We start from the raw sequence: 17,841 nt of genomic DNA on the forward strand, positions 1-17,841 counted from the left end.
TCTCCATTCTTCTTTCCTTCCCACCTCCCTTCATCCTTCCCTCCCTCCTTCTTTCCCTCCCCATACCATCTCCTTGTCTTTGTCTTCCCTTCTCTTTCTTTCTGTGGCCTGGCCACAATTTGAACTTGTCCAACCATAGACATCTTAGGCAAACAAAGACTCTGCTGTCCCTCTATGTCTTTCTCTGGTCCTGTTGTAGTCACCTTTCATCAAAGCCCATTGAAGACAAACAAATTAGAGGTAGACGAGTAGTTTAGTTCAGTTTACTCAAGCTCAACTTACTAGGTTTGGGGCTTAAGATCTGCTAATACTGTAGAGCTCCTGGGACTTCCTTTGTAATTATTCTTTGCAAATTTTCTTGCTCAAATACCCCACAGGAAATAGTGCGGCTATTCTTGGATTTCCTATCTAAATGCTACCATGTTCTTGCTACAGAAGTTGAGTGAAGTGCTCCACCCTCCTTAAGACAAATGAGAAGACCAGCTTCAAGGTAACTGATCTGTACCTTCAGGGGTTTGAGGAAGGCAGAGACATTTATAGACTCAATCCTAGAATGTCAAGAGGGTATGAAGAGTCATAATTCCTATAGGACTCCCTGGGGAAAGAAGGAGCTCACTTAGTTCTTCTTGAGAGATATTCCATCTGGGAGAATCACTTGGATGGATGAGTTGACCCCAGCAGGAGCATACTGTGGACCTCCCAGGGCTGGGAGATGGAGACTGAGGAAATTGGTAAGCAGCCAGTTGAAGTTCCTGAATTAGGGGAACTTCAGTTGAGAGATTCTCTCTAAGTTGAGTGTCTCTGAAGAACTCACAAATGAATATCGCTCATGCATCCACCCTATCTAGGAGACACTAAAATCTATAAGGTTAGTGCAAAAGTAATTGCAGTTTTTGCTATTACTTTTTTTTTTTTAAAGGCAAAACACACAATTACTTTTGCACTAACCTACATAACATGAGTGCCGTTTCTACTCCTGATCACTTCCTTCTCCTCCTCCTTTTAGACCCAAATTAGCTGAAAGCAACAGATACTGAGTAGAGTTGGAGAGGAAGCGTGGGTGAAAGTAAATGCTGACTTCACCCAGCTTCCCTATCACATAGTTTCCAGTTTAAATATCAGCTCAGGCTTTTTAATATTAAATGAGATATTGCTGGCTGGGCGTGGTGGCTCACGCCTGTAATCACAGCACTTTGGGAGGTCGAGGCGAGCGAATCACGAGGTCAAGAGATTGAGACCAGCCTGTCCGACATGGTGAAACCCCGTCTCTACTAAAAATACAAAAATTAGCTGGGCGTCGTGGCGCACGCCTGTAGTCCCAGTTACTCGGGAGGCTGAGGCAGGAGAATTGCTTGAACCGGGAGGTGGAGGTTGCAGTGAGCCGAGATTGTGCCACTGCATTCCAGCCTGGCGCCTGGCGATGAAGCAAGACTCTGTCTCAATAAATAAATAATAAATAAATAAATAAATAAATAAAGAGATATTACTGCTAAAAGGGACTAGCATAGCTCTAGGGATTACCTAAGACTTCATCCATGGGCAAGAAAAGAACTATCTGAGAGAACAGGTTTGAAAAGGAAGTAGGAGAAGGAATAAATGTGATTTCTGCTTAGACTTAACAAATCCAACTATCCCTTATTTCCTAATCAGGGCTGGCATGTCTCTGCCCACATAGCTCTGTAATGCAGCTCAGCTTCCAGCTCCTGTTCTTGCCAAAGAGTCTCAGGTGACAAAAAGGCTGGCTCTGAATCAATGGAGAGTCTGAGTTTTCCTCCATTTGAGAGAATCAGTGACTTTGGAGGCAAATATGAAGGGCGAGTAGGCATATTGCTATTTGTCACCCATAGTCATTCTTTCTCCCATAAGCATAGACTTACAGCTGAACCCAGGACGACCTGGCCAGCGTGACATTTTTCAGCCTCACTTTACAGATAGCTCTGGCCATGTGACCAAGTTTTGGCCAATGGGATGCGGGCAGAAGACTTCTGAGTCTTCTATTAAAATAAATAAGTAGCTGGTTCTTTTGTCAAATTTTTTTTCATTTGCACTGGTTAGGAGACAATGTCAACCAGATCAGCCTCTGTGGACCCACAGTTGGAAACTTTATGTGAAGGAAGGAAGACTTCTGGCCTTTCAGATTATTTGGTTTAAGCCACTGCATTTGGGGATCTGTTTGTTACAATGACTTAGCTGCTACTCTAAATAATCCATTAGGTCTGAAGCCATCATGGCCCATAGGAGATTTTGGGGCTGCAGCAAAGATGGGGTCTGGCAGAAAGAATAGGAGCACGGTGAGTTCAAAGGAGTAAATCCCCACATTTCTTCTTACCTTTTTGGAGACCATTTGCTTTAAATGTGTGTCTTCTCTTTTTTCCTGCAAATAGAAAAGAAAAAAAATAATTCTTTAGAACTATAAACAAAGATTTATTCACTTTATATGTCAATGGTTATCAAGTATTTAATTTTGTTTTCCTTCCACTTTTGTGGGACTAAGCCCTTGGCTACCAACATCCGATCTTGGTAGTTGTCACCCAGAAACCAATGACCATAAAGCAACCTGTTTTTATACAGTGCTAGTCATTTACACTATGCTTGTACATATCCATATGTGGTCTTATCACTCACAATAAAGAAACTTTTTTTTTTTAACCAGTTGTTTTAGATCAGTATTTTTTTTTTTTTAGACCTGTCATCCAGGCTGGAGTGCAGTGGTGTAATCTCAGCTCACTGCAACCTCTGCCTCCCGGGTTCAAGTGATCTCAGCTCACTGCCAACCTCTGCCTCTCCTGCCTCAGCCTCCAGAGTAGCTGGGACTATAGGCACCTGCCACCACGCCCAACTAATTTTTTGTATTTTTAGTAGAGATGGGGTTTCACCATGTTAGCCAGGATGGTCTCAATCTCCTAACCTCATGATCCACCTGCCTCAGCCTCCCAGAGTGCTGGGATTACAGGTGTGAGCCACTGCACATACCCAAAAAAGATTTTAAGGGAGCTGAAATGAAGCAGAAGCTGGCAGCAGCAGAAGAGTACCAGGAGTGTAAAGCAATAATAGGTCTAAGAAGTCACCAGCAACAGCCAGGTGCAGTGGCTCATGCCTGGAATCCCAGCACTTTGGGAGGCCAAGGAATGTGGATTGCTTGTAGGCCAGTCCTTTGAGACCAGCCTGACCAACATGGCAAAACCCCATCTTTACTGAAAATACAAAAATTAGCCTGAAGTAGCATTTATCTGTAGTCCCAGCTACTTGGGAAGCTGAGGCAGGACAATTGCTTGAACCTGGGAGGAGGAGATTGCAGTGAGCTGTGATCACGCCACTGCACTCCAGCAGTCTGGGCGACAGGGCAAGACTCTGTCTCAGAAAAAAAGAAAAAGAAAAAAAAGAAAAGAAAAAAAGAAATACATTACCGGTGAAGTACACTTCTTAGAATTCAGAAGCATGCCTTAAACAGTAAAGCCATAATCATGCTTATAACAAGGAGAACTTAAGAAAGAAGTAGAAAAAAAAATCAGAGAAATGATGACAATTTAGAAGGCAAATAAAAGAGATTAGGCATTTCAGAAATTAAAGCGAAGGACAGAAATTGCATAAATAGGAAAAGGAAACAAGAAACTTTAAGAACAATTAAGAAAAATTAGAGAGAAAATAAGCTGGACACAGTGGCTCACACTTGTAATCTCAGCATTTTGGGAGGCCAAGCCAGGTGGATCACCTGAGCTCAGGAGTTTGAGACCAGCCTGGCCAACATAGTGAAACCTCATCTTTATGAAAAATTAAAAAATTAGCTGGCATGGTGGCACACGCCTGTAGTCCCAGCTACTTGGGAGACTGAGGCAGGAGAATCACTTGCCCTGGGAGGCGGAGGTTGCAGTGAGCTGAGACATTGTCTCAAAAACAAAATAATATAAAATCAAAATTAGAGAGAAAATAATTAATGTAAGTGAACAAATTATTGAAATTCCCAAAGAAGAAAATCAAAATAATGGAAGAAATACTTGATGAAAAAGTTTGTGGAGTTATAATATAAAATGAAATATATACATCAAAAGTATCTATCTCTTCACCTTGTCACAGAGAATTGACTCAAAACAGCCAACACCCAGGTATATTTCCAGCAAATTTATTGGACTTTAAAGGTAAATAAAGAATAAAATGGGCAGTGTAGGCAAAAAGTTATTTTCAAGGGAGGAGACTTACTGGCCACAAAATTTTCCACAGCAACATTTAATGCCACAGGAAAGTGGAGAAAAACCTATAAGATATTTCTAGAAATACAGAATGAGGCAAACTATTTTTCAGGTATAAATAACACAAACGAATAATTTTGAACAGAAAAGTTCTTGGAATGCAGTTTCTGAGTCCTTACTGGGAAAGTTGCTAGAAGATAAAATTCAGCAAATTAAGGTAGAACTGAAAAATTCTGGCAAAAGGACCAAAATAAAAGTGACAGATGAAAATATCAAGTGCATATGCTCTGACAATATAGAAATTGTATATAATAACAAAAAAAAATGAGGAGGAGGGTTGGGTAAAGTGGCTCGCACCTGTAATCCCAGCACTTTGGGAGGCTTAGGTAGAAAGATCACTTGAAGCCAGAAGCTTGAGACCAGCCTGGGAAAACTAGCAAAACCTCGCCTCTACAAAAAATTAGAAAAAAATAGCAAGCTGTGGTGGTGGACACCTGTAGTTGTAACTACTGGGGAGGCTGAGGTGGAAGGATCACTGTGGTTAGGGGTTGTAGCTCTAACACCACTGCCCTCTAGCCAGGGAGACAGAGTGAGACCCTGTCTCTAAAATAAAACAAACAAACAAAAGACAAGGAAGAGAGAGCAAAAATGGGCTGTAGAGCAAGTTCTTTGTTTATTTCATAGGTAGGAGTCTAAAATTCTTGTGTTGACACATCCAAGAGTGGATGAAAGCATAGTTAATGGCTGAAAGGTAAACATAATGGAAATGTCATGACCTAAAAGCTGGGTAGGAGAGGAAAAAAACTGGACAACAGAATGGCACACAGGCCGATTTTATAAATCTTCTGGGTGGGAAATTAAAGGGCACTGTCTAAAATAAAGCACCAAAGGAATCATATAAAGGTAATCCTAAAAGTAATCACTGAAACAAAGACACAAATCTTCTTTAAATTGGAAGTATACACCCCTAACCATTGTGAAAATAGGAAATGAGTGTGGGCTGCTTACCCGTTGATTTATTTCAAGGGAAAGACTCAGAGGTGGCTCACATATCTTCTGCTCTGCCCTTGGCTAGAACCTAGTGACTTGGCCAGAGCTAACTGTAAGAAAGGCTGAAAGTATAGTGATTTGGTTTGGCTCTGTGTCCCCACCCAAATCTCATGTTGAATTGTAATCTCCATGTGTCAGGGGAGGGGCCTGGGGGAGGTGATTGGATCATGGAAGCAGATTTTCCCCTTGCTGATCTCATGAGAGTGAGTTCTTACAATATCTGGTGGTGTAAAAATGTGGTACTTCAGCAGCCAGCACTGGAACTTGCAACTGCCTAACATGCTAAGCTTCCTGGGAAGGTGAAAGGTGGCATCCATCTCTATAGCTCCAGGCCACGCTTTTCCCCTGCTGGAGTCTGGGAAGCTGGATGGCTTAGTCCCAAGACCTGGCCCCTACAGCCCAACACACTGGCTGTAGCTGACTGTGGCCAGAGTGCCTCTTCAGGCCTAACCCTGACTCATTCTTCCTCGCTGGGCAGGGCTTCCCTGCAGGAACTCCAAAAACTGTAGCCAGAGGCTCAGGGACAGAACCCAGATATCCCTGGGCCTGCGCCCTAATAGGGAGGGGTGGCCATAGTCTCTGTGGACCAGCAAACTTAGCCTTTCCTCCCGGTAGTTCTGAGGAATCCAGGCAGCCCAGACAAGTGGGTTTCCCCCCAGCAAAGCACACCCTCTATACCAAGGGACAGTTAATGTGTTTCATTGAATAAAGTCTCCAAGAAATATGGGACTTTGTAAAAAGACCAAACCTACAGTTGATTGGAGTACCTGAAACAGACAGGGAGAATGGAAACAAGCTGGAAAACACACTATTATCCAGGAGAACTTCCCCAACCTAGCAAGGCAGGCCAACATGCAAATTCAGAAAATACAGAGAACACCACCTAGATACTCCATGAGAAGATCAACTCCAAGACACATGATCATCAGATTTTCCAAAGTCAAAATGAAGAAACAAAATGTTAAGTGCAGCCAGAGAGAAAGGCAAGGTCACCTACAAAGGGAAGCCCGTCAGATTAACAGCAGATCTCTCAGCAGAAACTCTACAATCCCAAAGAGATTGGGTGTCAATAATCAACATTCTTAAAGAAAAGAATTTTGAACCTAGAATTTCATATGCAGTCAAACTAGCTCCATAAGCAAAGGAGAAATAAAATCTTTTTCAGACAAGCAAATGCTGAGGGAATTTGTTACCACCAGGCCTGCCTTGTAAGAGCTCCTGAAAGAAGCACTAAATAAGGAAAGAAAAAGCTGGTACTGGCCACTGCAAAAACACACCAAAATATAAAGATCAATGACACTATGAAGAAACTGCATCAACTAGTGTGCAAAATAACCAGACAGCATCATGATGACAGGATCAAATTCACACATAACAATACCAACCCTAAATGTAAATGGGCTAAATGCTCCAATCAAAAGACACAGACTGACAAATTGGACAGAGTTAAGACCCATCAGTATACTGTATTCAGGAGACGCATTTCACATGCAAAGACATGCATAGGCTCAAAATAAAGGGATGGAGGAAAATTTACCAAGCAAATGGAAAGCAAAAGAAAAACTGGGGTTACAATCCTAGTCTCTGACAAAACAGACTTTGAACCAACAGAAATCAAAAAAGACAAAGAAAGGCATTACATAATGGTAGAGGAAAAAATTCAACAAGAAGAGCTAACTATTCTGAATATATATGCACCCAATACAGGAGCACCCAGATTCATAAAACAAGTTCTTATAGACCTACAAACAGACTTAGACTCCTACATAATAAGAGTGGGAGACTTTAACACCCCACTGTCAATATTAGACAGACCAATGAGATAGAAAATCAATAAGGATATTCAGGACTTGAACTCAGCTCTGGATCAAGTGGACCTAATCGACATCTACAGAATTCTCCCTCTCAAATCAACAGAATATATATTCTTCTCAGTGCCACATGGTATTTATTCTAAAGCCAACCACCTAATTGGAAGTAAAACACTCTTCAGCAAATGCAAAAGAACTGAAATCATAATGAACAGTCTCTCATATCACAGCACAATCAAATTAGAACTCAGGATTAAGAAACTCACTCAAAACCACTCAATTACATGGAAATTGAATAACCTTCTCCTGAATGACTACTGGGTAAATAATAAAATTAAGGCAGAAATCAAGAATTTTTTTTAAACCAATGAGAAAAAAAGACAACGTACCAAAATCTCTGGGACATAGCCAAAGCAGTATTAAGAGGGAAATTTATAGCACTAAACGCCCACATAAGAAAGCTAGAAAGATCTAAAATCAACACCCTAACATCACAATTAAAAGAGCTAGAGATATAAGAGCAAACAAATCCAAAAGTTAGCAGAAGACAAGAAATAACAAAGATTAGAGCAGAATTGAAGGAGATATAGACACAAAAAACTCTTCAAAAAACCAGGAGCTGTTTTTTGAAGCAAAACAAAATAGATAGACTGCTAGCTAGACTAATAAAGAAAAAAAGTGAGAAGTATCAAATAGACACAATACCACAATACAAAATGATAAAGGGATATCACCACTGACCCCACAGAAATACAAACTACCATCAGAGAATACTATAAATGCCTCTACATAAATAAACTAGAAAATCTAGAAGAAATGGATGAATTCCTGGAAGCATACACCCTCCCAAGACTAATCCAGGAAGAAGTCAAATCCCTGAATAGACCCATAACAAGTTCTGAAACTGAGGCAGTAATTAACAGCCCACTGACCAAAAAAAGCCCAGGACCAGACTGATTCACAGCTAAATTCTACTAGAGGTACAAAGAGGAGCTGGTGCCTTTCCTTCTGAAACTATTTCAAACAATTGAAAAGGAGTGACTCCACCCTAACTCATTTTATGAAGCCGGCATCATCCTGATACCAAAATCGGGAAGAGACACATGAAAAAAAGGAAACTTCAGGCCAATATCCCTGATGAACATTGATGCAAGAATCCTCAATAAAATGCTGGCAAACTGAATCTAGCAGCACATCAGAAAACTTATCCACCATTATCAAGTCAGCTTCATCCCTGAAATGCAAGCCTGGTTCAACATATACAAATCAATAAGCACAAGCCATCATAAAACAGAACCAAAGACAAAAACCATATGATTATCTCAATAGATGCAGAAAAACGTCTTTGATTAAATTCAGTATCCCTTCATGTTAAAAACTCTCAATAAACTAGGTATTGATGGGATGTATCTCCAAATAATAAGAGCTATTTATGACAAACTCACAGCCAATATCATATTGAATGGGCAAAAGCTGGAAGCATTCCCTTTGAAAGCTGGTCCAAGACAAGGATGCTGTCTCTCACTACTCCTATTCAACATAGTATTAGAAGTTCTGGCCAGGGCAATCGGGCAAGAGAAAGAAATAAAGTATATTTTATCAGAAAAAGAGAAAGTCAAATTGTCTCTGTTTGCAGATGACATGATTGTACCTTCAGAAAACCCCATCATCTCAGTCCCCAAACTCCTTAAACTGATAAGGAATGTCAGCAAAATCTTAGGATACAAAATCAATGTGCAAAAATTACAAGCTTTCCTTTACACCAACAACAGGCATGCAGAGAGCCAAATCGTGAATGAACTCCCATTCATAATCACTACAAAGAGGATAAAATACCTAGGAACACAGCTAACAAGGGATGTGAAGGACCTCTTCAAGAAGAACTACAAACCACTGCTCAAGGAAATAAAAGATGACACAAACAAATAAAAAAAATTCCAACTTTATTGTTAGGAAGAATCAATATTGTGAAAATGGCCATACTGTCCAAAGTAATTTATGGATTCAATGCTATTCCCATCAAACTGCCATTGACATTCTTCACAGAATTAGAAAAAACTGCTTTAAATTTCATATGAAATCAAAGAAGACCCCGTGTAGCCAAGACAACCCTAAGCAAAAAGAACAAAGCTGGAGGTGTCATGCTATCTGACTTCAAACTATACTACAAGGCTACAGTAACCAAAACAGCATGGTGCTGGTACCAAAACACACATATAGACTAATGGAACAGAACAGAGACCTCAGAAATAGCACCACACATCTACAATTATCTGATCTTTGACAAACCTGACAAAAACAAGCAATGGGGAAAGGATATCTTGTTTAATAAATGCTGCTGGGAAAACTGGCCAACCATATGCAGAAAACTGAAACTGGACTCCTTCCTTACACAAAAGTTAACTCAAGATGGATTAAAGACTTAAATGTAAAACCCAAAGCCATAAAAACCCTAGAAGAAAACCTAGGCAATACCATTCAGGACATAGTCATGGGCAAAGACTTCATGATGAAAATGTCAAAAGCAATTGCAACAAAAGACAGAATTGACAAATGGGATTTAATTAAACTAAAGAGCTTCTGCACAGCAAAAGGAACTATCATCTGAACAAACAGGCAACCTACAGAATGGGAGAAAATTTTGCAATCTACTCATCTGACAAAAGTCTGATATCCAGAATTTATAAGGAACTTACGCAAATTTACAAGAAAAAAAAACCCCATTAAAAAGTGGGCAAAAGATGTATAAACATATACTTCTCAAAAGAAAACATTTGCACAGCCAACAAACATATGAAAATTAAGCTCAACATCACTGAATATTAGAGAAATGCAAATCCAAACCACAATGAGATACTATCTCATGCCAGTCAGAATGGCACTTATTAAAAAGTCAAGGAACAATAGATGCTGGCGAGGCTGTGGAGAAATAGGAACACTTTTACACTGTTGGAGGAAATGTGAATTAGTTGTACCATTATGGACATTCCTCAAGGATCTAGAACCAGAAATATAATTTGATCCAGCAATCCCATTACTGGATGTATACCCAGAGAGATATAAGTCATTCTACTATATAGACACATTCACATGTATGTTTATTGCAGCACTGTTTACAATCGCATAGTCATGGAACCAAACAAAATGCCCATCAATGATAGATTGAATAAAGAAAATGTGGTATACATAAACCACGGAATACTATGCAGCTGTAAAAAAGAATGAGATCATGTCTTTTGCAGGGACATGAATGAAGCTGGAAACCATCACTCTTAGCAACTTAATAATAAAAAAATGTGGCACTTTCCCGTTAGCTCACCCTCTCCTGGTTTGCTGTGGTAAAACATGTGTGCTTCCCCTTCACCTTTCACCATGATTGTAAGTTTCCTGAGGCCTCCCAGCCATGTGGAACTGTGAGTCAATTAAACTTTTTTTTTAAATAAATAAGTAAATAAATTACCCAGTCTCAGGTAGTTCTTTATAACAGTGTGAGAGTGGACTATTGCAGACAGTCTCAGCCAGGTAGTCACTAGCTAGTTATAACCACTAGAAGAAAAATGCAAATCTTCCTTAGTATCAGAAGTACACACATGCACATAAAATGCATAGAAGACAGAATAAGGAGTGTTGACTTTTAAAAAATCAAAATCCCTAGAATATATAATATAAATCAATGTGACTAAAACAAGATCAAACATCTTAGTCCTATCAATAAAAGTAAATGGGCTTAAGTCATTTATTTAAAAAAGAAATTTTGAGATTGAATTACAAAATAAAAGCCAACATTTTATCATGTATAAAAATCTCACTTAAAAACATTATTGAAAATAAATATATAAGCAAAGATATAATCAGTATACAACAATAAAAAGAAATCAGAGACCATGTAATTCAGGCCAAAATTTTTAAGAAAGTAGAAATTATAGGAGATGCAATAAGAAATGGATAGAAACACACTATTAATAGAAGACTTTATTTTTGCTTCTTTTAGCCTATAAGAGATCAGTGTAGAAAACGGAAAAGGATGGAAGACCCAAATGATTTGTTTAACAGAATCAATATGATTGGTACGTGTTGAACTCCATAGCCAGAAAATAGAGTATGCACATTTTCCCTATCCTCTCTTAAATAACTCTTGAGTCACAGAAGAAATACAAATACAAATTACAGGATATTTAGTAAATAACAAAAATAAAAACATTGCCTATGAGAAGCTATGGAAGATTGTTAATACATAGCCTACAGAGAGGGAAAAAGCCTTAGCTGGGTGGGGTAGTTCATGCCTGTCATCCCAGCTACCTGAGAGGCTGAGATGGGTGTATCATTTGAGGCCAGGAGTTCAAGACCAGCTTGGGCAACTCAGTGAGACTCCATCTCAAAACAAAACAAAACAAAACAAAACAAAACAAAACAAAACAAAACAAAACAAAACAAAATAGTGGGACCTGGTGGCACATGTCTGTATCCCAGCTACTTGGGAGGCTGAAGCAGGAAGATAGCTTAAGCTGAGGAGTTCAAGGCTGTAGTGAGCCATGTTTTCACCACTATACTCCAGCCTGAGTGACACAGCAGGATCCCTATCACCAAAAACAACCAAACCAAACCAATAATAGCCTTAAATAATAAACCAGTGGGAAAAGAGACACCAGTTGAATTAAACATCTGCCTCAGAAAAGTTAGAACAAGTACAAAAAAGTAAAGCAAATTATATGATCATAAGCATGGAAAACTCAAGAGAAGCAATTAAAAATATACTGTCATAATAGGAAAATTTAGTAAGTTTCAAAACTAAGATATAGAAATGAGTAGCATTTTTATGTGGGAGTAAAAACCAGTTAAAAGATATAATGCAAGGGAAGACCTCATTTATAATAGAAATGAAAGTATCCCTGCCACCAAAGCTCAGACTAAACTTAAAGAAAGTCTGCATCGCCACATGCAGAAAATAAATGTAAAAGCTCCACTGAAGGCACAAAGGACAGTCGAACAAACTGACCAACATGGCGTGTTCTTGGAGAGGCAGTCTACCATCATAAAGATGGTAGTTCTTCCTGTGTTTATTTATAAATTTAACACAATCCTACTACAAGTACCAACAGATTTTTAAAAAGTTGAGTAAAGCTGATTGACACGCAATCTTCATATTCACAGATTCCATATCTGCGAATTTGTCGACTGTTCAAATTTATCTGAATCCTCAAATCAATGGCACTTTTTTTTTTTTTTTGTCATTTACAGACATGCAGTGTGGCAAATAATTTGAGTCACCGATGCATGTTTTTAGCTGAGGTCAAACAAGGTGATGCTTTGCCTTCTTGTTTCAGCCTTTACACTGTAAACAAAAGTCCATTTGTGGTCTATTTAGTGTCTTCTTGTTTTTGTATTTTCGTGCTTTTTGTTGGTAATTTCACTGTTTAAAGTAGCACCCCAGTGTAATGCTGAAGAGTTGTTAGTGTTCCTAAGTACAAGAAGGCTGTGATGTGGGAGAGAAAGTATGTGTGTTAGATAAGCTTTGTTCAGGCATGAGTTATAGTGCTGTTGGCTATGAGTTCAATAGTAACGAATCAATGTGATATTAAATAAGGTATCTTTATACAGAAACACATATAAAACAAGGTTATGTATTGATCAGTTGATGAAAATATGACCAGAAGCTTCCAAAAACCAAAGTCTGTATTTTTACTGGAAGCAATGGTCCAACATTTACTAAGTCTGTGTTCATGGTGACTTTATAGAATATAACTACCAGGAATAATGAGAATTGACTGTATATGTGTGTGTGTGTGAATACACACACACACATATTTGTATTTTCAGAATCTACCCACTTTTGAACACTTCCAGTGCTACCAACTTAGTCCCATTCACTGTCACCCTTCTAAGACCATTGCAATAGCCTCCTTATTCCTGCCCATCCTTGCCCTCCTAAAGTCTATTGTTCATGTAGAATCCAGAGCTTGTCCTCAAAAACATAATTCAGATTACATTTCCCAGCTGCAAACTCTCTGATGTCTTCTCTTACTTAAGAATCCAGAGTCTTTAACTTAAGCCCTATAAGTGCTATATACCTGTGAGAAACCACTTCCCACCCAACCCCTCTCTACCTCTCCAGCCAGTGCCCTCCTTGCCATTCCCTAAAGGACCATGTATAGTGCTGACTCAGGTCTTTGCAGCTGAGGCTTTCTCTGTCTCAGCTCCATGGCTTAGTCCCTCAATGCACTTAGATTTTGAATTAAATAGCTTGTTAGCAAGACTCTCCTTGGCGACCCTACATAAAATGGCACATTCCTGTCACTCTACACCTCCATTATTCTTTATTTTTCTTCATAACATTGTCACTATCTGAAATATTATGTACTTATTTGTGTATTGTTTATATACCCTACGTAGAATGTAAGCTTGATGAGATTTTGCTTGCTTCCTTATCCCTATTGAGCAGCATTGGAAATAAGCATTTGCTGAATAAATGAATAAAGGGTCTAAAAAGGAAAGAGAATAAATATTGAGATATCGCTACTTTCATGAAGAGAAACACTCAATATTTTAGAGACGTCAGTTATCTCCACATTTATTCTATGTAACTTCAATAAAAATTCAACAGGATTTTCAGTGGTTGACAAAATGATGTCAAAAGTTATAAGAATGATAAAATGGCCATAATAGCCAAGACAATTTTGAAAGAGAAAAAAGTTGAGAGAACTTAGCCTACCTGATATTAATACATTACGCAATTATAGCGCTTAGTATAGTGTGATATGTATTGATGCAGAATAGATAGGGCAGTTGTTGAATGGAGAATGGATTCTAGTGGGCAAGAAAGAAAGCAGAGAGACCAATTAGGAGGACTCTGCAGTGTTCCACATGCAAGATAATAGGACTCGGACTGGGGTAGTGGCAGGGAAGATAAAGAATAGACAGATTTGATACACAGTCTTGGAACCTGTTGATGGAGAGAGTGCAAAGGGTTAGGATGGGGGAAATCAAGCTTACCTTCTACATTTTTGGCTCAATCTTAGTAAATATGGTGCCATTTACTGAGATGAGGATTACTGATGAGGATGACAAGTTTGTGAATGAGAATGGAAAAAGTGTGTTTGACACATCAGATTTAAGACACCTGTTAGACTTCAAGTAGAAGTTTGGAGTAAGAAGTTGAATTTATGACTTGACAGTTGAGGAGAAAGAAAAGAGAAATATAATTGGTAGTCATTCACATATTGATAAAATTTAAAGAACAGGACTGGATGCAATTCCTAGGGAGAGAGTATATTAGAGATAAGGACAGCACTCAGGCTCAATCCCCCATATTGAGGAACTCCAATATGTAGACATCAGGAAGCCAAGAAGGGACCACCACCAGCACCACCATCAATACTACCACCAGTACTATCACTATCTACACTACCACCACCATCACCAGCAAATGACCAGGAAGGAGTAACTAGCCAGTAGGAGATGGGGGTGTTCCAGAAGACAAGGGAAGAGAGTGCATCCATCCACACTGCCCAAAGGGGACCACCTTCTTCCAGTTCACGCACTTGATCATGGTCATACTAATACCTGCCAAGTGTTAGGAGGCAAAGGGCAGCCAACAACTCCCAATCAGAAAGGCCATGAGCAGATGATCACCGCAGGCCATGCTCACACAAGCCACACCAGCTCAATCTCTTTGACTGGAGGAACCAGCTTTTTGGAAACAGACCTTTTCAGGCCTTAGGCCTTGGGGTCCTGACAGGAGATTCACTTCCCCTTCCACCATTGCTCTCCACACTTACTGTCTACTCCCTGCCTCATCTGTGAAGGCTGCAGGACATTCACCCTTGGACAATCTGTACAGTTCTTCTAGGGAGAAGCCAAGCTGCTTACTGAGAACATATAGTCTAGAAGCAGCCTTGCCCACATAATTGAGATCCACAGAGAACCTGGATTAGCTGACAATATTGATTACCATGTGATTATCTATGACAAAGAGCAAGCAATGGAAAATCCCTGATCTTCTAATTTATAGTTTATTGACATTTCTTTACTTATCCTTTTATTTTTAATATTTTTTACTTGCTTGCTTTAAGTACATATTTTGTAGAATCATATATTTGGAATTAAATTTTCACAAACTGGTAGAATTAATTTATTCATGTAAATTACTCACACAATAACTATTAATTGGGCACTTATTGTGAATCAGCTCACTATCCTAGATGCTGATTATACAGTTGTGAATAAAACAAAGTCCTTGCTGGCATAGAGCTTATAGTCTGGTAAGGAGACAGCAGTGAAGAAATAAACACAGAAGACGGCAGAGTGTTTTCAGGAAAAGTAAACTAGAATAAAGACTTCAGGGAGTGGTGAACAGAGCTGGAAGTGTGTGTGGGAGGAGGATGTGTTATTTTATATAGAAAAGCCAGGAAGAACTTTTCATAAGTCAGCATTTGATGAGAGGCCTAACAAAAAGTGAGAAAGTAAGCCATGAATCCTGTCCTTCATTGGTCAAGATGCCCAAATCATACTCTAGAAAGACTATTGCAGGCTCTGAGCACACTGCCTTATCCTGTGGAAGTGGGGGTCACTGTGAATTGTCTTGCCATGTCCTATAGACTGAGATATGGTGACTTCAGACTGAGATATTAATCTCCAACCAAAAACATTCTACCGTCTCCACTGTGAGCATGGGCTTGGCCAAAGTCTCTCAAAATCTTGGCTACTGTGCTGAAGCCTTTCACACTCTTGGTTGGGGGATCCCCTAATCCCTTTAAATCTGGATCTTTCTTCCATTTCACTTGGTTTCCTATTTTACTTCAATAGTGATGGACAGTTTTGAAATCTGTTTGCACATCCCAACCTAAAACAGGTACCCTGAAGGAAGATTGAGTCTTTAGTACAGCTGTGGTCTAATTTACAAGGGAAGAAAGGTTGTGGGAGGGTTGGGAGTGTGAAGTACATAAGCAGAACACTTAAAAGGGAAGCGTGATGAGGCCCATAGGATGAAGTCTGGTAAATGGAAGTGGTATAAAGAAAAGCAATCAGTATTTTGAGATAAAAGAGAATAAAATGCAGAAACTATCTTAATGATGTTGGGAATAATAATTAGCCTATAGACAGTAGTAAAATGTTATACAAGATGTAGTGTTAAAAGAAAGACACCATCAGCATCCTCACCCAAATACTGAACTAACTTCACATTATGTATTTAGGTGAAGACAAAAAAGGAAATCTGGAAATAAAATGATATGGGAGCTGGAGCTCATTCAGAATGGAGAATGGGAGAGCTGTAGTTGAAAAATCTATATGCATCCTAGGCCGGGCATGGTGGCTCACGCCTGTAATCCCAGCACTTTGGGAAGCCAAGGTGAGTGGATCACCTGAGGTCAGAGTTTGAGATCAACCTGACCAATGTGGTGAAACCCCATCTCTACTAAAGATACAAAAATTAGCCAGGGATGGTCGTGGGTACCTGTAGTCCCAGCTACTCAGGAGGCTGAGACAGGAGAATTGCCTGAAGCCGGGAGGCAGAAGTTGCAGCGAGCTGAGATTGCAGCACTGCACTCCAGCCTGGGTGACAGAGCTAGACTCCAACTCAAAAAAAAAAAAAAAAATCTATATGCATCCTATTTTACCATTTTTAGGTGAAATTTATTTTAGGCACTTCTTTATTTTTCCCAGTAACATTGAGCTCCACGGGCTTACATTTCTTGTAAGGCTAACTAATGAAATGCCACAGGCCAGATTTTAAAAATATAAGTCTTCATAACTAACAAAAGAAATTACTGAAGGAGATGAAAGGAAAGGCCCTTCAACCCATAGTTGTGGAAGGAGAGAGAACATTCTGCACCATAACACTAACATAAAGAATCTGATTTGACAAAGCATTACATTGAGAAATTGCAAAAGAAGATCAGTCTTACTCTCTTGCAAAATATGGAAGCATGTCTTTTCATAACCATTACTGATTTGTTCTGTTCTCTGCTAACATAAACTTGTCCTTAGGAGAGCTATCGGAAGAGGTCTTGTGATAATCCCACAAAATAGAAAATTATGGCCATTTCTCATGAAACCAATTTCCAAAGAAACATGTAATTCTAATTAATTGTCTTATTTCATAATTTTTGGGCCTGGCCATAATATTTTAAGTGATACCTGGATCTCTAAACTGTATAAATGCTTGTAAGATTTTATATTAATTCAGTGCCATTCTAATTCTCTCATATGTAAGTAAGAAATTGACTATAGACTTCTTTTAAATAAAGATTTTGAGAGCCTTATCTCATTTAAATTCACTTCAGTTTTTATGTAATAGAAAAAGGATATTAATAGTAACACATAAATGTATACAACGTATAAAACATTTTTAAAATGCCAGAATTATACAAAAAACATTTTCAGTGGAAGAACATAAGACAGGAATAAAAGAGCAAAAGTCTCTGTTCTTCCCAAATTAACCTGCAAGTTCAATGATTTTCTTTTTTTTTTTTGAGACAGGGTCTTGTTCTGTCACCCAGGCCAGAGTGCAGTGGTGCAGTCTTGGCTCACTGTATCCTCTGCCTCCCGAGTTCAAACAATCCTCCTGCCTCAGCCTCCTGAGTAGCTGGGATTACAGGCGTAAGCCACCACACTCAGTCAATTCAATGCATTTCTAATCAGAGCTTTTGATGGATTTGGGAAGGAGTTGGAAGAGATTTCTTGAGCTAATTCTAAAATTCACCCCCACTGAGGCTCTTCTTTCTTTTCTGTAGTCCCTTCAATTACAAAAAAAACCAAAAAACCAAAAAACAAAACAAAACAAAAAACACAAAAAC

At 39.1% G+C, this 17,841-nt stretch overlaps 1 protein-coding gene across 11 annotated transcripts in view; it reads right to left on the minus strand.

Annotated features, from left to right (window-relative positions):
- Positions 1-17,841, minus strand: part of LOC108304765 (nuclear autoantigen Sp-100) — a 112,972-nt gene that overhangs the window by 32,455 nt on the left and 62,676 nt on the right. For all 11 annotated transcript variants that reach the window (XM_017529067.2, XM_017529064.2, XM_017529066.2 and 8 more), the window contains one exon: positions 2,330-2,374. In XM_017529067.2, the coding sequence (XP_017384556.1) occupies positions 2,330-2,374 (45 nt within the window). The remainder of the gene's footprint in view (positions 1-2,329; positions 2,375-17,841) is intronic.

Source organism: Cebus imitator, unplaced genomic scaffold (genome assembly GCF_001604975.1).
Source record: "Cebus imitator isolate Cc_AM_T3 unplaced genomic scaffold, Cebus_imitator-1.0 Scaffold57, whole genome shotgun sequence".
Lineage (NCBI taxonomy): Eukaryota > Metazoa > Chordata > Mammalia > Primates > Cebidae > Cebus > Cebus imitator.